General features: G+C 41.0%; 1 protein-coding gene across 1 annotated transcript in view; it reads right to left on the reverse strand.

Moving 5' to 3' along the window:
- UNC5C (unc-5 netrin receptor C) overlaps positions 1-22945 on the reverse strand; it is a 247671-nt gene that overhangs the window by 21777 nt on the left and 202949 nt on the right. Inside the window, exons 8-11 of the mRNA XM_059844141.1 lie at positions 11003-11059; positions 9375-9566; positions 7821-8165; positions 4775-4862 (exon numbers count right to left, since the gene is read on the reverse strand). Coding sequence (XP_059700124.1) covers positions 4775-4862; positions 7821-8165; positions 9375-9566; positions 11003-11059 — 682 coding nt within the window. The remainder of the gene's footprint in view (positions 1-4774; positions 4863-7820; positions 8166-9374; positions 9567-11002; positions 11060-22945) is intronic.

Below are 22945 nucleotides of genomic sequence, written 5' to 3' on the forward strand. Positions count from 1 at the left end.
ATGTTTTTGTTTCACAAAGATCCAAAAACAAAGAGATGCTTTTGTTTTACAAAGATCTGAGACTAAAATTCAACTCACTGCTTAGCATTTCTATTAAAAGGCATTAACAGTAACTGAAAGGTCTTCAGATATTTTTAGATGTTTTCCCATCCCTCAGAGATTATCAAGAACAGTCAATTTATATTTAAAAGCAAACAAACTTTTATTCACCATATCTGGTCCCTTCACAATCAAATTTGTGTTTTTAATGGAATTACTCATTCAAAACCGTCTCCCTGTAATAAGCCAGACCATATTCATTAAGGTAGCTGTCAGACAGCAGATGTGAGCACAACTAGATAAATCTCTGCTCCTCAGTGGGACTACATTGTGCTCCCTGCCACTGTGCTCCAGGCAATCACAGCAGCTCAGGAAGCACAGGATGGAGCAGGGAGAGAGGAATGGCTATGACAGCAACAGGTTGCAACCCTTCTGCACAGCTTAGCCAAAAGTTAGAGGGAAGATATTTTATTTCTCCTCTCATTGCTGGGGCTTTATTTTTTAATATGTGTTCTTTCTTAAGTTTCAAACTTAATATTCTCGACAGACCCTGGTTCTTCTGACAGTCTATCATCAGAAGAAAAATACTCTGAGAAGTTTGCCCTCCCCTTTTGCTCATGCTCTGGTCTTTTTCATGTTGAATTTTCAATTATAGTGACTGACACTTCAAGAAATTGTCTTCTGGAGTTGCAAAGTAATTTTGTTTATGCAACTGAGATAAGGACGGTGGAGAAATGAAATGTGGAAGACTTCAATTTCTTTTATTTCACATCACTAAGCTCAAGATTTTCTGGGGAAAAAGCAACATTACTCCTTGGATCACAATCATTGATCAGATGCTTGACTTTATATTAAACTCTGTGCATACATTATGAAGCCATTGATACAAATCCTGGCAAGGCTCACCTGACCCTTTTCTCTTTCAAGGTAGCTAATTTGAAATTTGCACATTTATGTGTGTCTTCCATCAAGACCTTTAGGAGTGTTGCCTGCTCTGTTCTTCAGGGTTGTCAAATTTTGTGGGCACAGCGAACTCCACTCTCATTTGGAACACCTCCTGTGTGATGGATTAGGCAGGAGTGTCCTTCACAGAGCTGTAGCTGTTTTGTGCAGTTCCTGCCTCTGATTAGAGCATGCAAGAGTAGCTCCACCTAAAGCTGTGCGAGCTCAGCAGGGGCTCACACAGGAACACGGGAACTGCCACACAAGATAAAACCAGTGGTCCATCAAGACCCAGACCCCATCTAGCACTGACCACTGCCAGATGTTTCTGAAGGAAACAGCTCTGCTCATTTAGCTCACAGCGAGATTTGTTTTTTAACCTGAGGCAGCCAAGCAAATCCTGGAGGCTGGAGGTTTATACTTATTCTATTTAATCCTTAGGATTAAATTACAGATTACTTAAATAAATTACTTAATCTGTAAAACCCAGGCTCTCACAGATGCTCGTGGGAAGAGGCTCTTGCCAGGTACCGGCCCACACAGTGGGCTGATTTTACAGATGAAACCACTACTCAAGAAGGGACTCCTTGCAAGTCTCAGAGTGGTAATGCTTCCCCAGACTAAAGGAGAGAGCATCTGCTCACAACTGAAAAAGACACAGCTTTGAGACAGAAACGTGTCTGATAGCTGTGAAATATCTCATAGGGTTGTCACTTTTTCAGTTACACATATACACATAATATATACATATATATGTATAACTGTACTTGCATGTGTACATATATGTGTACAAACATACACCCATATATAATTTTCCCCACTGAAGCTGCTTCATAAAGGACATGAGAGATCATGTCAGGGATGAGAGCCTGGGATCTGCCTGCCATCCATCCTGCCCCAAATGACAGGAAGAATGAGGGTGAGCTTGCAGAACAGGAGCAGGGATAACACTCTTCTGGAGCATCAGTCCAGTAGAAGAGAAACCCCACGGTGCCATGAGTATGCTGTCACACTTGGAGGAAACAACTGCCTCCAATGGTGTTTACTGCAAGCTATCAGAACCCCAATTCACTGCCAAAGGATAATGCTTTTAAGGGTGACCTTCCTGCTCTCACATGCTTTGATGGATATGACACGGAATAAACAGACTCTCAGAAAGCTTTCCTAAATAATCTGCAAGGCAGCACAAAGAGTGATATTATTGGATTGTGAAGTCTCTCAAATTTCTGTACTACAGCTTTCAGAGACTAACTGGGGAAACTTATTATGAAATCAAAGGAAGGAAAAGAAAAGGAGAATTTGCAGGTGTCTGAGAGATAACATACTTTTTGTTTCTGACTATTCAGAAGTAGTTTCACAGTTCTACAAAGTGTGAGCTAGATCTTAAGTTGTTGGGGATATGTGAACTAGGGTGGGGACCCTCTCTGTTGCTGGTCTGGTTCTGCTAGGGCAGCACTGTGGAGACCACATTCTCACCTCAGTGCTAGTTGCAATATCAAGGACAAGGCTCTGTATTCATTTCTGATAACAGCATGCATTTTATAATTCACTGCGTGTCCCCTTCCAAACAACATCAACACATAACAGGACTTTTCAACCCATACACACTTGCACAGTGCTCATGAAAATAAATATAGGGTCCCACAGGGTTTGTTGAACACACTGCAGTTACTGCCTGGCCATGAAAGCAAATGTCTGCAGCTCATCCTTACTGGGGACTATCACTCTCTGCTAGAGTGCTGCAAGAGTGCAGCAGCTGATTTAAAAAATAATTATGCTATACAGCAACTTGTGGTACCCATATGACTCCAATTATATGAAGCAGCGTCTGTGGCCCATGCAGCCAGAAAAAGAAGCTTTGACTGAGCTGTAGCTCTGGTACTGAAGTGCCTGGTAACCAGTCCTGCAGCAGGAGAACATTACAGCTGGGTGCCACCCACCCCCTTCTGCTCCTTGGCACCTGGGGAAAGGGGGCAGAATATTCAGTTCTGAGTGATCTAGACAACAGCCAATGAGCTCTATCTCAAATGTCCCAGAAGAAGCTGCTTTCCAAGAGCATGAGGAGCCTGGTGTGTTTTCTGAAAAACTGCCACAAACCAAATAAGCAGTTGGACTCTGTGCACCCAGAAAGTGACTGCCACCACAATAAAATGAGCCCTGATGCCCCAAGGCAGACTACTCTGCTCTCTTCTCCCAGGGAAAGAAATCACTTCTAAAATCTTCATTGTACATGAGGATTCACACCATTCTGTTTACTTCTGCAGGTGTCCTTTGGCATACTTGCTCAGGTTGGCAGACAGCACATCTCCAGCCACGCTTTTCCCAAGACAGGTTAACCTGTCTTTCTATCCTCTGTGTGACTTGCTGAGTTACAGCTTTCACAAAGCATGCAGACGTGGCTTTATGATCCTTGAAGAAAATAAATTAGACAAGTATGTGACATTAGTTGTCCACAGCTGCATGAATAAAGTAACAGGGATTCCCTCCATAACTGACTGGAAAAAAAATAATTGCATATACAGCAATAATTGTGCATACATATTCCTTCTAGGAATTAAATAATTTTTTAAAAGAATTAGGTATTTTGGAAATAGAGATTTAGAAGCAAGCTGAATAACAGGGGATGCCATCTGATTTTTTTTTTCCTTCCTCAGGAAAGAGTCTTTGTTCAGTACTGTTTGTAAACCTCTTTCACAGCCAAAAGTAATAGGAATATAATCAATACTAGCTATGAACAGAGACATTTTTTCTGTAGCTGCAATTAGCTATTTTCAAAGAGCGGCTGATGAATAATGTATGCAAAAGGGTGGGTGGAAGGATTACTTAATTTTTCTTTAAGCAGATTATTTTAGCTTAGGTGAAAGACTACCAAGCTAAAGAATGGTGTTCAATATCACACAGTGTATAAACAGCTGTGGCTTAGCACATAATAAAAGCTATTAAGAGGCTGAGCCAAAAAACATATCTAGCTATGAGGAGGAGAAAGAGGCAAAGTACCGTGTAATGACTGCCTCAGCTTCACATTTGCCATTCTGCCTTTGTGCACAAGTCCATTCTGCAGCCCAAAATCTCACCTTTCTCTACATTAGGGTTTTCTGACTGGCTCCAAATGGTACCTTGGCCTTTTTGAAAACAATTTTTTTTTTTTAATTTCAAGGTTGCCAGATCACATGCCAGTAGACATTGAGATCTAGAATATGAATTGTCCACACATTCAGGTAACAGGAGACAACAGTGGTCATCCCAGCATCAGCTCTGGGTGCCCTCGGTGTGCGGTGTCTGGGGCTAAGCAGCAAGGAGGTGAGGACACCAAAAGCTTTGGCTCCATTCTCTGCATGGACTAGCCAACCCCATGAAGGGTAAAATAAAAATTCACCTTCACTCTATCAGGAGAGGAGATTTTCCACGTCAGGTGCTCAGGCACCTGTCCCTCCACTGAGCTGATTTATCACCTTTCCTCTCTGCTCCTTTCTCCTTTGCAGCACAGGTCTTTATCAAGAGGTTACTTCACACTTTCTCTGCTCCACAAACTCATGCTGGCATATTTTCCTTGCTCCTCTACAATTCAGCATGCCCCAGGCCTGAGGACTTGCTGTAGAGTGCAACACCTGATTAGGAATGCAAATGTCTGAGCTGGTTTTGTGGCAAAGTTTATCCTTGGCTTGGCTTGTGTTTACCTCCAAGTCTGCGAAGAGCTTCAATGCAGTAGGCTTTACGTAAGTATTATCACCAAAAGTCTTCAGTTACTATGTTTTACTCTATTAATGCACAAGGAAATAAAGGCATTTTTTACCTCATGTTCTCCTTCCTGTGAACTGTCAGATACATTTCATAGACTCTCCCTTGTGGAACGGCTCCTGCTGGGATCAGCAAACTTACTCCTGCAGAACAGAAGAGACACAAAAGATAAAATGGAGAAAAAGGAGGTGAGTGGGTCTGTGGAGAGGAGTGACAGGAGAGGCAGAAGATGAAGCCTGCAATGCCAGATTTTCAGCCACCCTCACCATCAGACTGTAAATGACCTCAGCAAAATGTGAGGAAAAGCATTAACTCCAACCCTGGTGTCTTCAGTTTCCAGCTGCCTGTTCTTTTTCCTCTGCACTGAACAAGAGAAATGGAGAAGAGGATTTCCTTCCCTTTCATTTTATTTAAAGAACAGACAGATGGTTACGCTGTTGCTTACCTTGTAAAATGATGGAAAAACAAACAACTGACTAAAATTTCCAACAGCTGTAATGGGACATCTCTCCCTAGGCAATTCTTACTTAATTAAGATCAGGAAAGAAAAGCACTGGAGCACTGTCCCAGGAAGCAACAAGAACGAGTTGTTTCCTGAAAAATGCCTTCTGTGTCTGGCATCCTGTCTTTCAATGCACTCAGTTCCTAGGGAGGAACTGAGTCTGCCAAGGACACAAAACTGGGCTTCTTGGCTTTTGAAAGTGCATAGTCCTGTAGAGTGGCTCAAAACTGGGATATGCAACCTTGAAAAAAACGTGGGCAAATATGCCCAGTGTCATTTTCACTAATGATTTTCTTGATTAAAAAACAGTGTTCTTACATTACTGCCATTTAAAGGATGTCTTGTCTCTACACAACAAACATGGCCCATGAACTGCCTATTTCACTCTGCTGGACACATCTCAGCCAGCTCTATTTGTAGATGTGGATTAGCTGGAAATCAGTGGCAAGGATTTGCATACAAAGTTGTTACCACATAGCTGAAAACATACCTAGAGGAAGATTATTTACATATATGTGTTTACACTAGAGACACTTTAGAGACACCTTGCATGGCTCTGCCTCTTTTCTTGAGCATTCACAGTTTGGTTGGACATTGGACACCTTCTGTGTGTTGGTGTGCAGGGCCTCAGTCCCACACTTAGCTTTGAGGAGAGGGAATGTCAGGAAAGCATTTTCCACAGATGTCTTCTGGCACTTGTGTCTTTACAGCCTGTTACAGCCTAGCCTGTGCCTGCTTGCAGCTGTAACGGGGCAGGTGTACTGAAACTGAAGGGCTTTGTTCATATCTTGAGGAGGACATAGATCTAGAAGCAGCACAGAGGCATACAAGGTAGCAGCAGACAGATTGTTTTATTTTACAGAATCATTACTTTAATCATTTTGAAGGGATTACAGCATCAAATGTTTTTTCTTTACAAATTGATATTAATATACGTGAATTAACAGTGACTAATAGACTTTGCTGATAATGTGCACCACTGTGGCATATGAAAAGTGAGTATCAATATCTATCTTCAACTGCTACTTAGAAAAATATTAAATCCAAGACTCTATAGCACAATTTTTCAACATTGCTCATCAGTCAGCATCAGATTTCTTGAAGTTGTTCAGCTTTCACTTGAATTTAATAGATATTTTTGCCTCCCATTAGACAGGAGCTCAGAGAGCAGGGCTATGGGTCCAAGCACTTTTGGCTGCTGCATGGGCAGTGTGGGACTGCATCCTGGAACCAAACCACCCAAGTCCTGGGCCACCTAGGCATTTTGCTTCCTCCATAACATCAACAAAAAAGAAATGATCCAGCAAAAGTGCAGGGGACAAGGGTAGGCACCATCTCCTTGGGGAGGGCATTTGCTGTAAAATGGCCAAGCTGTGAGCTGCAGTCTCCCATGTACTGTGGTCCTTCCTGAATTCAGAGTTCCAGAGAAATTGTGTGTGTTCCTGACCACTGTACACCCCGCATATTCCTCAAATCAAATGCTTTATGTGTTCGATTAATTCTCACTTTAGATATTAATGCTGCTCTGCAGTATCATACTAAAGCCATGGGAACACCTAGGTGCTAAACTTCCTTAGGAAGAACATCAACACTTCATGTAGGAACCAAGCAGCAGCAGCATGGCCCTGCTAAAAAATCTCTCTGAAAGACCTGAGCTCTCCCAAGGCTGCCCAAGAGCCACTTGGATGCTCTGAAATTGCTTGCTGGTGTCAGGGTGGCCTGAAGGGACCTGGAAACGTGACTTGGTGCTGTATGAGAAAGATTGAGCAGCATGTTGCATCACATCAATAGCCCCTCAATACTCAGTCCCTCTCTTTCCTAGCTGTAAAGCAAGTCAACAATAAATACAGGTAAAAAACCTCCCAGAAATAGGGTTCTGTTGTCCTACTTCAATTGCATATAGACTGCCATGAATTGGAAGTGGAGCAACCAATTTGTTTTTAAATTAATTTGTTCTCTTTTAGTGTTGTGACAAAATAAAGGCTTACTGTATTGAAGTCTCTTTTCTAGAACTGCATGAAAGGAAAAGGTGATGCTGAATTGCACTTGACACAGGGAGCTCTGACAGCTCAAGCCTTGCGTGTCTCAGAAAGTGGCTAAGAGCTCTGCAAATTCTGTTTAGAATCAGACAATCATTTAGGTTGGAAGAGACCTCTAAGATCATTGAATCCAATCATTAACACATCACAGTGTTCACCACTAGATCACATTCCTTTGTATTACTTGGGTGAAGAGATCAATCCCCACCTTATTGCAGCCTCCTTTCAGGCAGTTGTAGAAAGGGATAAAGTCCCCTCTCAGCCTCCTTTTTCCAGGCTACACAACCCCAGCTCCCTCAGCTGCTACTCCTGAGATGAGTGCTCTTATAGTGAGGAGACCAAGTTTTCCTCAAGCCTGTAGTGTTTAAAAGGTGGCCAGGACTTTGGGTAGAAAATATTCAAACTACTTTTGTAGATGCAAATGGAGGAGGCAAAACCCCCATTTATTTGTTTTGATCAAAGAAAAGGCAGAGTCTCATGAATAGACTTTTTTTCCCATATAAAGACAAGCTAATCCCACAAAACAATTGCACCTTTAGGCCAGCATGGCTAGCACTTACCTGAATTGGGAATTACTAGGTGGCCTCCTAAGGAGTTGAAGGTCCCAAAGGCAGTGCATGATGGGTCAGTTTGCCGAGCAAGGCTCTGGTTCTTCATGTTCAGGGTCTCATTCTCCAGCAGAGACTGCGTGATCTGTGGGGACAGCTTGGAGGAGAAGTCAGAGAGGTCATCCTGGGGCGTGACTGCACCAGAGGTGTTATAGACCTTGATCTTCAAGTTGGGGAGTGGGTCCAGGATGGGAGAGTTGGTCATTGGAATTTTATCAGAGACATCATGCAAGGCGTACACAGGACCCCTGTACATGGCTGCAGCAGAAGTGAGGTCTGGTGGCACTGCCAGGAGGTCTGCAGTGGAGATGAGAGGGAAGAACCATGTTATTTTTCTGTTCTGATGACTTTATTCCGAGCAACAATTTGGATTTGCATTTGCTTTTTATCTTTCATTCCAAACGTTCAGATACACAAAGTCCCTGAATCTTCATCTCCATTTCCATGAATTCTCCAGCAAACTCCCAGGGCTCCTATTGCCCCAGCTGCTATGGAATCTGATTGCTGTATGAAATTACAGCACGCTTCTGCTCTGAAGAGTTTTCACTGGGAGTATTTTTCCAGGCCGCACTCAGATTCCAAATATGATATGCGTAGCTTCAGGGCAAGAGGTTTTCATTGCTCAGTAGATCAAGTTTTAACTAAAAACCCCCTCCCCTAAATGCTATGCGACAATCATTAGCCAATTTTTCTAAATGGCCTAATGACAGCATGAAATAAAAGACAACAAGGCTATGAAGTCATCATTCCATGACTCCCTGCAGTGAAGGGTTAGTACCTGCATCACATTTTTCTAAGATTTGCTTTAAAAGTTTCTTCAGCAAAGAAAACACTTCTGCTAATCTTACACATAACAACTCTCTTGTTATCTTAACTTCTACGTCTTCTGGTGTAGATATTGGGGAAAAAAGAGGAATTCTTCAGCCTAAATAAGTGTCTTGATAAAGGCAGCACTACCTTTAGAGGTTTTTTCCTGGCCAATGAAGTGAGGAAAAAAAAAATCAAGCTGTTAACCACCAGTGATAAAAATATTCATTATTAAATTAGGTTCTACCACAGCTTCTACATTTTATATTAAGTGCACAGTACTGTTTATACCAGTGGAGACAGGGCATAGGAAGAAAAGCTATCAGTGAAATAAAGGGAAGGGGGATGTGATAGAATTACTGTAGTATCACTCCTGTGATGCATCCTGCCTCCATAGTTTCTGTCAGAGCTTTGCCTTTGATTTCAACTTGAGCTGGACCATAAAAGTACCTGAATTTCACTCTCACATTCACGCTCTCTCTTCAGAAGCTAAATTCACCTGCTTTATACTCTTGAGCACTGCTGACAAATGCCACCACGGGTTTTGATCATTAGACAATCAGAAACAAATGAACATGATCTTTCTCCTCTTTATCAAGCGTCAACAGGCATCCAGCGACATCATTCATGCTGCCCAAGAGACGATAGCCTGATAGCATCTCCCTGAATTGGTCAAAATGGAGTGAAATGCCAACTAACCTTGCCTTGCAGCCTTGATGTTGACAGGCTGAAATCCCCCATTTAGTGCCGAGGAGTCAATGATATCCGACTCAAAGTCCCGGTGGTTCTTGCGGTAGACAAACAGGGCCACGACCACGGAAATGGCCAGGCACACGATCACAGCGATCACGATCCCCACGTAGAGAGCAACATCATCTGAGTCAGGAGCAGCTGCAGGGAGAGAGGCCAGGAGCCTTCAAGAAATGTCCTCCTTACAGGGACTTTCAAGAAAACACGCTCTTATTATTCTCGTTTCCTGCAGATATTTACTGCCTTTTTTATAGGCTAATTTAAAATCCATTGCAACACCATATAGCAGGTCTATGCCCTTTTGATGGAAAACAATCCTTGATTTCTCTCTAAACTTGTGTTCTAACTCTCTACCTATCCACTTGTTCATCTATCTAATACTCAGGCTGTGAACTACTAAGCAAAACCTGTTACAGTCTTATGAACCAAATTCACCCCAGGAAATGAGATTACGTCTTAGTCACATAAAGTCATAATATTGGTATTTAGCAGTTCAAATGTTACCAAAGTCATGTGGGTTTTAAAACTTCAGAAACCTTATTTTTACTTCAATAGAACTAAAAGAACCACAAAATTCAATTTTCTATGGAATATCAGGACATATCTTTGGTTGGTTTGGTTTTTTCTTAAAAATCTAACCTGTCATTACTCCCTTCCATCTATTTGCCTTCAACAATATTAAGCTAGTAAATTAGTAAAGCAGAGAATCAAGCATTGAATTCTCATCAGTGGCATTAACACATACATATTAAGATAAAAGCTGAAGTAAGCACAAGAAATAATGTGGTAATTTACCAAAAGGAACCAAAATTTATTAGGGCTGTCTTGTGAGGAAATGGCTATGATATTTCTACCAGCTGCTTGTACCGTATCTTCAGCACCAATTCCAAGCTAATCTCTAGCATCATTATCCACCAGACATTTTTTTCCAAAAGGTCTGAGTATGTGTTCAAAAATTGATGAATTTCTATACAGTGAAGAATCCCATTTTTAGAAATAGCCTAATGAAAAAAGGAAGTGCAAAAACAAATCAGACTCTTTTAGTACCCCATTTTTGTTGGTTTGAAACATGTGAAATCACTTTTATTTTATCTCTTTTAGTCATTTAAGCCAAGCTGCCCTCCAGCTGCAGAGGTGAGAGCTGGCAGATGCAGGAAAGGACTGATCAATCTCTGACAGCTCCAGGCTACCAGACCTTCAATTTACCAAACTTGAAACATCCAATTTTTAACCCAGCAGTTCAGGAAGCAGAACTCCTGAGTTCCGGCTCAAAGACAAGTTACCCTTCCACCACACTCTGTCCAGTTGCTAAGGGAATTTTAATGAGAAGGTGGCTCATTTTCTCCAGTTTCTGTCTGTGAGGCAGCATCTTCTCCCATTTCCCTTGTGCACAAAGGCCCTTCTAATCCTGTGTCTACTGCAAAGCACCGTGCCTGCTGTCAAGCAAGCAGAATGTCACCCTGCTGAATAGGTCCATTTTTTGCCTAGTCACACTGAGCTTGCCTAACTGTAAAACCTGACCTAAGGAACAGCATCAAATTAGCATCCAGGAACATAAAATCAAACATTAAACTTACAAGAAAATCCATATTCATTCTGGGTTCTCTGTTCAGTTGAAATAGGATAAATGAAACCTTAAAAAGAAAGAAATTAAACAAAAAATGGGAACAAAATCAAATGAGGAGAACAAAAAAATGAAGCATGACAAATGGTTTAATCAAAAAAAAAAAAAAAAAGGAAAAGAAGGAAAAGAAACTGATGGCACTTTAAAATTCTGATACAGCACAGAATTATGATTTTGCATCCCCTGTCTCCTCCAGAGCCTTACTAAGAATTAATAAGCAGGCAGATTGAATTTCTAAGCCAAAATCGGTCTCGAGTCACTAACTTTGGAGTGCTTAAAGTCTTTCTTTTATTGAGCATAAACTGTAATGGATCTAATTTATTTCAGACATCTAGGGTCATTAGCATATGGAAAGTCTTTTTATCCTTATCCCTGCCATATGCTTTAATTCCCAGGACATGTTCGGTGAGGCTCTAAACAGTTTTTATATTTAATTATAATAGCTTGCTGTTGATCTAATAGAGCTAAAGGAGACCTGTTGTCACTGGTCAGAGGTTAAATACTGATTCGTGGAGCAGTCTATGCACAAAGCCCTCTCTCTGTATTTCCTTGGAATTATTTTTTCCTGTCCTTAATACATGTTCAATAGGAATTCCTTAGGGAGTAAAGAATTTGTCAGCAAACAGTAAACTGAGTGGTTTCTCTTTGAAATCATTACAAAATCAATAAGGCCCCTGGGGTCAGAACATTATTTATTTGAAATCTTTGCAAGCACCATATATCGACAAAATCATAACACAATTTACAGCTTTATTTCAGGATGGATGAAGAAGAGATATCACTTCCTTTGTCTTTTCCTTCTGCACTCCCCACAGCACAGCACACTGGAGCCACTTAGTTCAGGCATGTGAACCCAGTAAACATCTCCCTTGTGGCAAATGAGTGAAGTGCTCCAAGTCCCATCCTGCTGGAAAAGTAAATGACAAATCCCAACTAAGCAGGGGAGTCACTGTCTGGGATGGGATTAGAGTCAGTGTAAGAAAGAATGTACTTCTCCTCCAACACCTTCCCTTAAGTTCTCCTGAAGGGAATTTCACCCCCTCCCCTTTGATCACACTGCAAGAAGCTGACATGGCTGGGGACTCCCTGCAGGTGAGACAAAACTGGAAAATGCACTCCTGGTGTGCGCCTTATGCACAGGACCACGTTACAGGAAGCCAGGGTAATAATCCCCAACTCCCAGAACCACTGAGCTTGGGTGCTCTGATGTGAGCATCTGTTGTGCTCTACACATATCTTGCTGCCTTGCTGTATTTTTTGTTAATGAAGACACAGTCTATCCCAATCACAGGCATAGACATACCTCCTTCCAAAATTTCCAGGCATTAACTACTGCATAAATTCTACCTTACCTGAAATACCAGAGCAAAACCAGCTGATTTTTGATGATGATGTTTTCTTCTGGGACATCATGGCACAACCTATACTGCCTGTAATCTCTGTTTAAAGCTTTACTTCACAGCAAGGATTCCAGCCATACCAGTGGTTTTAGAAATATTACATTCTGACATTCGTTTCCTGGCTTTGAGGCAGGCTCACCTATGTGTACTCTCACCATGCATATTCAATCTTTTGTTAATAACTGCCTTCTCTTTCTACTGGTGTACTTGAGGTATTGGCCATGAAAAGTCTGCTGAGTAACTTCTGAGGGCTTGAGTGAGTGCTTAGCAAGCCTGGGCACGAATTTACAGTACCCCTGTTACTCCCAGTTTCTCCCCAGATAAGTGCTGAGGCTCATAATTTGGTAAAAGTAAATTTCAGCTATAGCCTTATGCCCAATATTTCCTTTGCCAAGATGTCTCTGGAGAGACCAAGAGGCAGGAAGAAGGAACTTAAAGGCCCAGGGACAAAGTGGAATTTAGTCTGGATGCATTTCTGAATGATTTTTTTGCCTTGGGAGAGGCAAATCCATCAGGAGAGCTGCGGATGTCTCCTTGCACTTCATGTGCCCTAGCAGGGAGATGGAATGGAGCAGGCCACATCCCCTGGCTCTGCATCACCCATGGAGCTTGAGCTCACCAGTGCAGAGCTGAAGAGGCTATTCCTCTCTCCTCACAACGCTTCTGAGGTGGTCAGTTTTGTGTTCAAGGCTGTGCATCACTCCTGACACATCTGAAGGGATCCAGCATCTGCCACTCAACAGGCACAAAGGATGGCACTACCTGGCTTGGCTGTGATGTTACTGAAAGCATTCTTTCCTCATAGGAAAATGAAAATCCAGGCTCAAGCTTTTACATCAAAGCAAACAAGCACAATCCTCAAATATTCTAAAATAAATTTGCCTCATTGCAACCTCTCCACAGACCCCGCAAGTCACAAATACATATCTGTGGCTTACAGGGTTCCACAGATTCTTACTGCTAACAACAGACAGCACCCCTGCAGCTACACAACAGTGATGCCAATTTCCCCCACAGAAATGTTTTGTGCACACGTTTATTTATCTATTGAAACAGGAGGAAGAGGCAAGGATACTACAGGATGCTTCTGCCATTTGGGCAGGATGGTTGACAACAAAATTAGCTTTTTTTACACCTCCAAAAAAGCACTCCAAAAGGAGTAGGCATTGCAAGGGCAAAGAGAAGTCCTGCAGCCCTGCACTGGAGATGGGCAGGAGGCAGGCTTAGTGCCACAATCCCAGCACAAGAGAATGGGGTTCTCTGTAGAAAGTTGTCTGTCACACTGGTCCCTCTGACCGCGCCTTCAAACAATGAGAAAAGGACATTTTCATCAGATAATGACACAAGCCTGCTGGGATTAGTAACTGAAATAATGAAGAATGTCTTCCCTCCTCTCTTCAAAGTAATTGCAGTAAAGAGAGATCTTTTCCATGTTTTTTTTTTTTTCCTCCTTGCATTAACAGCACTGCTTGGCAAATACCTAAGGGTGATGAACATTTTTAATGAGTGTGAATTTAGAAAGGTGCTGGAGGGTTTGACTTTAGGGAGGCTGCTGACTCATACTTAGAACAGCTCCTTTCACATTGAGCTGCTTTGAGAAAAGTAATTTAAGCTTCTTCCTCCAGCTTGTTGGGAAATACATATTTTCAAGAGCGCTTCTGCTATTTTGTTGAGTAACTTACTGTAGAATGTAGAATGAGTAAAATAGCAATAATCATACTTTATGCTTGCATAGTGCCTGCTGTTTGAGGCTCTCAAAGCCTTACTAAAATGGGGATTTGTTTGCCTCATTCTACAAGAACCTCACCCTTCATCAAACCTGAAAAATCAGTGGGGGGCCAGGTTAGCACACAGAAATTGAACCACTGTAATTGCATGGTGAAGGCATTCAATAAAAAGCTTTTAGTTAGGTTAATGTTTCTCCTTGTATTCTACTTTATAGTCCAATTTACTTTTATAAATATATTTTCTTTGTGCCTATGGAAGTGTTTCTATCAAGTCTCAAAGCGGGTGGTTTTTAACTAAATTAATTACACTGGTACAAATCCTTTGTAAAAATGCAGATGTACCATTAAAAAGGTGCTTTAAGTAGACATTGCCTATTTGGTTTCTAGAAAGCATGAGAAGAGCAGTTTAATCACCTTTATAATGATGCAACACACTGGGAAATCAAAGAAGGGTGCATATGTCAGATTGTACTTGAAAAATTAACCAATCCAATGTTGACATATAGAAAAGACTACAGCAGGCTTTTTATCAATTTACTTTAACTCAATTTAAGCATCAGTCACACTTGGCACTGATTTGGGAAATTGTGACCATTTAACTGAATAGATTGTGAAGCTCATTTAATTAGTTAGGTGCAGTTTGTGAAGGCAGATTATCCCCAAACATTGGAAGTCTAGCCTGAGCATTCTGGTCCCACATGCCTTGTTCTGACCTTCTGGGAACATGTTTGTGCCGAAGGCCCTGGGAGACAGAGAGACTGCTGCACTGAACAGCCCTCAGCACATCTGCATGTGACTGTCACCAAAGAGTCACCAAAATTACTGTTCTAAGCTCTTCTTCTTCCACTGGGAAAGAATCTACTCCTCAGCATATTCATGGGCATTTATACACACATGGTGCTCAGCCTGGGAGCTCAGGATCATGACCATGGGCATTCTGAAATCCTGTGTTTGATTTTGCCTAGAAAGCCATGGGAATATACTGCCTTGGCCTGTGAACTGGAATATTTTAAAGAGAATTTTTATCCCTGTGTTATAAAACTCTAGGTCATGGCTTCATGCAGAGAAATCTTTGTAACTGGCTCCCCTTTTTGGTCTGTAATTGGTTTTGCTAGCTTTCTAGTCATGCTGAATTTGTATTAATGAATATCAATTTTAGAGTGAACTGATCAAATTATGAAAATATTTTACTCTGCTGCTTGCAGAAAGTAAAATATTTAAGTAAGAGAGAAAGAAAAATACACAGTTTTCAATTTGTATTTTTCCTGCCTATTTTCCCTCTTTCTGGCAACTACATAGGTAAGACAGGTGAAGTAGCTGAAGATAATACTTCTGGCCACTTATTTACTAGGGCTTATACAGTTTGAATCACATTTATGAAAATATTTACCATTACCCTTCAAAGAAGTAGTTTTATAGCATTAGCTGCTGAGGTCACAGGTAATGATGCATAGTTTGAGACTGTATCGAGATCAGTGAGAACTGGAGACCTGCACTTTCATTTAATAAGGTGAAGTTTGCATAAAGCACACTATAACTGCTAGTTTCTTCAATGCATCGTACTTTAATCTGGCACCACTTGCTTCTGATCTATCAACTCTCTTTACTTGCTCTGTAGCAGTTTCAAAAACAGCTGAGCTCAAGTAATTCCATGGTCCTTCTGAAAGCCTGGCCACACGACGTGCCTCAAGAACATCTTGTTGCAAAGAACTCCACAGGTTGAGCCTAACCAATTGTAACAGCACTTTTCCCCCTTTTGGCTCCAAAATCAATGCCCTCAAATCACCTCTGAGAAAACAAGATGCCATGCATTTGACTGCTGCCTTCCTTTCTGAGGAAACAGATAAACAGATAAACAGAGACTGATTCTTACGTGCAGATGTTTAACATTTGAAGGAAGGAGTTCTTGTATGATTTAAGGTAGGTGTGTGGTGTATAAAACGTGACATGAGTCTACTGAAACAACTCAGTAAACTTTTTTTTTTTTTTTTTTTTTTTTTGCTGTGATGCACACACATCAGATGAATTCCAGTATCTGATAACCCAAAGCCAGCATGATGGTAATTATTTTTCATACCAGACCCAAAAATTATGCACCAAATTGCTTCTGCTCTTAATTCCCAAGATGAGGTCTTCTTTCAGCATTAAGTCATATTACCCTTCTCATTGGACCAGCTCTGGTAGCTCAGAATTTAACTTTAAATCTTTGGGTTTTGCTGGAATTTTCTATAATGAGTCTCAGTCTCAGTAATGACACTGGAAAGTTTGAATAAAATTGGTTTAAGGACCCTAGTAACTTTTTCTCTTTTTGTTAATTTCTAGTTCAATGGATCTCTATGAGTAAAAAAAATCCTCAACTCCCCCCAAGTATATATTGCTGTTTCCAAATTCCAAGTTCTAGAAATTCAGCCCGTCTCCCTTTCCCTGTAAAATGCCATTCTCAATTCCATGTCAGCCCAGTTTCAGGTTTTTTTGCACTCAAGGGAAGAGACATTCATCAATTCTATATTCTGAATTCCATTATACAGAGAAGGTTTTGAGACAAGGAAGAAAAAGTTATATGTCCCTGCAGTGTTTGCAGTGCTGTGGCTGTGACCTTGCATTACCAGTCCTGTTTCCTTCTGCCTTTCCTCACTCACCATCATTCCTACAGCTACCACCAGCTTGCTTGAGTTTCTTCAATACATTTAAAGGAAATTCTAGATGATCAGTACAGTGTGAAAAGGCTCAAAGCTTTCAGAAAATATTTTCAAGGGCTTTCAAAAATATTACTTCAGATACGTTGCAATGCTTTTGGTCTCCATCTAAATCCATCAAGGTTTCCTTTTATAATGGCCAAACAGTTACATATTCCCAGCTTGCAAGAAAGAACTTAGGAGATTTAATTTGAAATTCAGGAGGTTTAAATTGCTTTGTGTAAGTGCCACTGTCCAGAGGCTGCATGTTTCTAGTAATTTCTTTACTACAAGGGGCAGAGTTAGTGGTACAAGAGTAATCTTAGAGTAAACCCTATATTCTGACTGTTCAGTGTCAAGGCTTCATGTTCACTTAACATGTTGCTAATGAGATTGGAAGAGTATTAACAATAAAATTTGAACTCTACTTGCTGTTAATTGTTTATCTCCCATGCCATTTCCCAGGAAATGTATCACAAAACCAAGAAGACGTGATATGTTATACCTTACTTGTGGTGGTTAAAAATTAGGAAAAAATTAGAAAAATTTTTCTAATTTATTTGAAAGCAGGTATTCAGGGAAGAATTATAGGGCAGAGTATCTTGATGAGGAAAATTAGAAAAAAACCCAAAAAACCAAACAAACAACAGCGTCCCTGGCACAGCAAAAATCTTTCAGACAGAAAGAATTCCCACAGACAGAAAGATTTTCCCTCCCTCCATTTTCTAATCTAAAGAAAGACCTTCATGTCTGTAGTAATGATGCTGAAGGTCAGATATGATATCAGGCATCCCAGAGATAATGCACAGCAATTTATTTTCCTTCTGAAGGACTAATTATTGGCATATTCAGGGTGGGCTAATAAACAGGGAGCTTGAGGTTTTGCGACTGATTATTTACTTGGGTATTATCTCAGATCTTTCCTGAGTGGGTGAGTTCAATGGGGACACTCTCTTGTTCTCTCCTTGAACTGGAGTTCATGATATTCTATAATTAAGTCTGCAATTATGTTTTCATTTTAAATTAGATCCTGACTTTTTTAACATTGATAGAAAGGTCTTGCTTGAATTTAAACATGCATGACATCTAGATGGGAATAAGGGAAGATGGAAGATAAGGATAACTGGTGGCTAAAATTTGATGTGGATTAGAATATCCAAGTTTGACATTACACAGTCTTCTGCAGTTGAGGACTTTGACCTTTTAGTTAAACCTTATGTCAGTCTTTAGTAGGACCTCAGCACTGTGTTTGTTATGCATGTTTGACAGCAAAAGTAAACACATGCCTAGCACTGCAGTTCACTTGATGTGTATTTGTGAATTCCACTCTTGCAATGACTGAATGCTAGAGAGACTTTCTGGGGTTCACTTTGCTATAGTGGGACAAGAGCACTGAAATGAGGACAAGGGACACCACTGGAGAGAGCATACATGGCAAACAGCTAGATGAAGGAAGGGACAATTGGAAGAGGATCTAGGAGAGGGGATCAAAACTGTGAAGGATGCTGGACAAAAAGGGTCATGGAAAGCATACGTTATCCACATGGAACAGGTATAAAAATCTTTGGCAGGTTTGTATGCTCACACATAAGGTAACTTGTACTGCCCAACTTATAACCTCAACAAGTCCAGAAACTCCAGAATCAGCTGATCAGCTTGTTTCCCAAATTCTAGAAACCTCCTTCCCCAACATCAGTTTTCATGTTGCCAATAATTTTATTATTCCAGATTTAGAAACAGAGAGCACTGAGTTTTACTTCTGATTGTTTCATTTACTCTTTGATGAGCCTTCAGGTGCTCATCAGGTGTAACTTTGTCCTGCCTGACACCCTGACAGAAAAGCAAAAATCATGAAATATATCCACCTTTGTAAATGACAAGGCTAATATAAATGTACATTATTGTCTCTCTATGGGATGGTTTTCTTCTACAATTAAATCGATATATCAGTTAGACTTCATAAGATTTGAATGCTTCTTTCATCTATCTGAGTAACTTTTTGAGCTTTTAATGTGTAGAGGAATAGGGAAGAATAAAAGAAAACCTAGGAGGATAAAGAAGAATGAAAAGTATAGATGGACAAGGTTGTCTTTTTTCTCTTCTCTGCATATCTATAATATTTTTTTTAATTAGTGCAGATTTTTGAAAACAGCCTAGAGATCTTACAGCACTTGCTTTCTTTAAAAATAATGTGGAGGTGGCTCTTTCTGAACTGATTGGGGTTAAGACACAGGGATTTCAGTGCCTTGAGTTCTGCCTGTGGCTCTGCATTTCTACTTTCTCCCAACACTTTTATCTGCTTCAAGCAGTTGGTTTTCTAGGCAAGAGCTCTCAGTTGCACAGGGCCCATTAGAGCACGGATGCTTCTCAGCTAGGGATTTTTCATGTCACTACAATAAAATAGAGATGAGTCATAACTCTGAGATGTGTGCATAAACTCCCTTGGCTGCCACACCATTACATAGTAGCTGGGTAGAAAACAGAATAACACATCCCTTTACTCATATCAAAAAACAATATTATGGAAAACTTCCTCTAGGAACAGATGAGATGCCTGCTTCAAATGAATGAACTCCCCCTGCTAGGCCAAAACAGGCCAGGTGGCTGCATCATTATGCTGACAGCCTGAATGTATTAGAAGCTCTCTCTTGACCCACATGCTCTTAATAAAAGGTTTTATTTCATCCCTCTTCACACACAGGCTTCTGTTGCAGTCTCCCTTGAGAGACTTCTGCTTACCTTCTGGAGCTTGGAAAACATTCCCCTGCTCTTTGCACACTGATCTGCTCTGGTGGACCTGTGGTCCTCATCAAGCTGCCCTGTAATTCTTCCCTGAATGCCTGCTTTCAAATCAAGCCAAAAAGGGAAACGAATTCTGATTCCATCAGAGTTTCTGACATGTTAGAATAACCAAGCAGGACATGTGCAGAATATGTATGTTTTGGAAAGAAAGAGATGCTAGTATCAGGATAACTTTGCTTTCTACTCAGGACCTGGATAAACAGAGACAAGATTGAAAAAGGGAAGCATTTTGCCATTTAATGCCCAAGCAGGATAAACTGCATCTTTTTTCACTTGCTTAGGCACTACCATTGCAAGAGGAAGCCTTATGAACTTCACACTGCTTTTCAGAGGAGGATTTCAGAGCACTCAGCAAATACAGATTTGCTGTCACCATGTCACATCAATTCACTCTTGACTAGAAGGCAGCTCTTCTAAGAAGGAATGGCATTACTAGTCTGGTAATGACATCTGCACCATGGTATGGTGTCTTTTCCTCCAGTGGTGCATCTGCTGCTTGCATTTCCAAGTAGTTAAGCTGCATGAAGGGAGAAGACCAGAGTGACCTGAGGGTCAGTCCAGAGTACTGTAGCAACAGGTGAAGATATTTTGAATCTTCTCTTCCACTTTTTTAAAATTACAGTAGCATATCTCTGTGTTTTCATGCTCAAGAAACAGAGAGAAATTCCATAATGGATCTGATGACCCTTGGCAATGATTCACAGGTGGAAATTTCCTTTTGTTCCTATTCAATGACAGATTTTTATTCCATATTGTGAGACTGTATAAAGAAAGCAATTTTATTTCACAGAACAACAGTACTATTTGTGTAACTATATAACTCATAGTCCTCAAGCAACAACATGTGCTTCTGTATTATCTTGCTTCTTGCTGTAAGAGAGTTAGCTTTGTGTTTTGAAAAAAAAAAAAAAAAAGCACAACTTAGCCAGCCTTTTATGAAAAGCCACAGTGGTCGACTAAAGTCAAAAGTGAGCAGAAAAAGGGGCACTGGTTTTCTCCCTCTGACTGAGCTAGTGCCAACCCTGCACATCCCAGGCATGATTTCAGAAAAGCCTAAAAGACCAGCAGGCACCAATCTCACGCCTATGGACCTGCTGTACTTACTCATTCAGGACAGGGACAATACAGATCTGAACACTGTCACTTCAGATCCTCAACAGAAAGGATATGTGACCTGCTGTGACCATGACAGCTGCACATCACAACTCAGGTAATAAGCCTTCAACATAACCATGAAGAACAGCTAACTCTCCTCCCAGTTTGTGCCCCTCTTCTTGACTATCAGCAGAATTTTACACATAATGCAAAGCAAAAGCAGCAGTTTTGTACCACACAATCTCGCACTCGTTCTAAACTGAGTCCAGCAAAACACTTCCCTGGTACATTGCTTTAAAAATGTTTGTGACCTAGTGAAGGGAACTACTTGTACTGAAGTTTGAGGCAGCAGGAGAGAGCTTTGCTTTCTCATTCCTCGCACAAAACACCCACCAAAGTCATTAGGTGATACAAGTGAAGGGCTAATTGCAGTGCTTCAGTTTAGAGCAATCCCCTGTGAGATGCAGTGCGTGCCTTTAAAAGTGCTGTTCCTTGCACTGAAGTATTTACCACAGTGCTCACACATCAAGTGGGAAATAATGCAACCATGGTGGCAATAATGCAACTAGCGTGGGTGGTAACCAGCCAATTCTTCTTACACCTACAGCAGATTTTGTTTCAGAAGATCTTATTAATGCTATTATGGGAATTATGAAATTGTTATAATGGGAACTGCTAGACAATATTGTGTACTTGAAAACCTAAAATAGCAATGACTGCCCTAAATTTTCACTACATCTGCTTTTCCTCTTCAATTCAGCCTGCTGGCTCTCTGTGGGCTCTCTAGTTTAATGGCTGTTCATCTCTTCATGTTAACAGAAAAACACAAACTACTGGCTACGGGAGACTATGTGTGTACCAGCAAGATGATTAGTCTGAATAAATGCAGCAGCAGAGTTGCATGAGAAATGCCTCAGTTAGTGGTAAGCACAAACTACAGCTTTGGGTGTAAAATACTGTAATTACAAGGGATGGAGAAAGCTCCACTGTTTTTATCCCCACAGAAATCGATAGTGGTGCAGACTTGTGCTCTTTGCTGGAGCAGGGGCGGTCTGATGAAAGAGCTTATTGATTTATCCAGCTGATGCTACTGAAGTGAATAATAGACTGGAAGAGAAAGGGCTTGTAAATTAGACTCATTCAATCCAGCATTTTCCAGGATGTCTTTTACACGCAGCTATATAGAGATATATATTTACAAGTGAGTTTTTGTCAGAGCAACAGGCTAGTGACTCCTGGCAGAGTGTCTGCCTACTAATCTTTTGACCTCAACTACACCCATGGTGACAAGCTTCAGGCTCTCAGTAAAGACTGGCAGCAAGGAGGCAGCACAAGGGCACCTAGGATCAGGATTTGACTATGGTGCAGGTAAGCAGCTGTCCAACAGATCTCCCAGGGGGCTGTGGCCAGAGAGAAAAGGTGGCTGAATCTTCCTCCACGCCAGATGTGCCATGCCAGACCCAGTGGTAGGAAGCCACTGGAAAAGGCTGTTGTGAATCTACAGGTGCCCAGGCTAAAAGAATTGTCAGTTCCAGGCCAGACCCCCAAAGCCTCAAATAATGTGGAAAGAGGCATGTTGTTTTAGGAATAAAAGGAATGCTGTTCATCTTCCTGGCTCAGCAGGCAGATTTTCTAAGAATTTAAATCCACACAAGCAAAAATATAAGTGTTCAGATTGATTTTGCATAAACTGAGAAAGATAAATAAACAAAAAGAGAGGGAAGGAGAGAAAGAGAGAGCAGCAGGCACACTGCCACAAAGTACAGCAAATCAATCTTCTCAGCAGTGATGGATCAGGGAGCAGGACTGGAAGTTTTACAGGTATATGAAACCCTGAGAGTATAAAGACACCATTAAAACACTGCCATTAAATTCCAGCACTGAAGGATTATCAAGGCCCCTGGAGCTAAGCAGGTCATTATGTGACTGCATATTTTTCATTACCATTTTTTATATACATACATATGAAGCAGAATAGGATTCACAACATTTTCACCCTCTCTCCTGCTGAAGACCTCTGCTTTATACTCAGCATACACTTTCACAAATAAAATGCAATATACCATCAACAGATAAATGAGATCCCTACAGGGCTTTTATTCTGCTGTACTATTATATCTACTTTTCCACAAGATTTCTGCTTAAATGGCTCTCTTTATGCACATACACAAAGATGACATACACCTGTCTAAATATA

The sequence above is a fragment of the Haemorhous mexicanus genome, chromosome 4 (assembly GCF_027477595.1).
Source record: "Haemorhous mexicanus isolate bHaeMex1 chromosome 4, bHaeMex1.pri, whole genome shotgun sequence".
Taxonomy (NCBI): Eukaryota; Metazoa; Chordata; class Aves; order Passeriformes; family Fringillidae; genus Haemorhous; species Haemorhous mexicanus.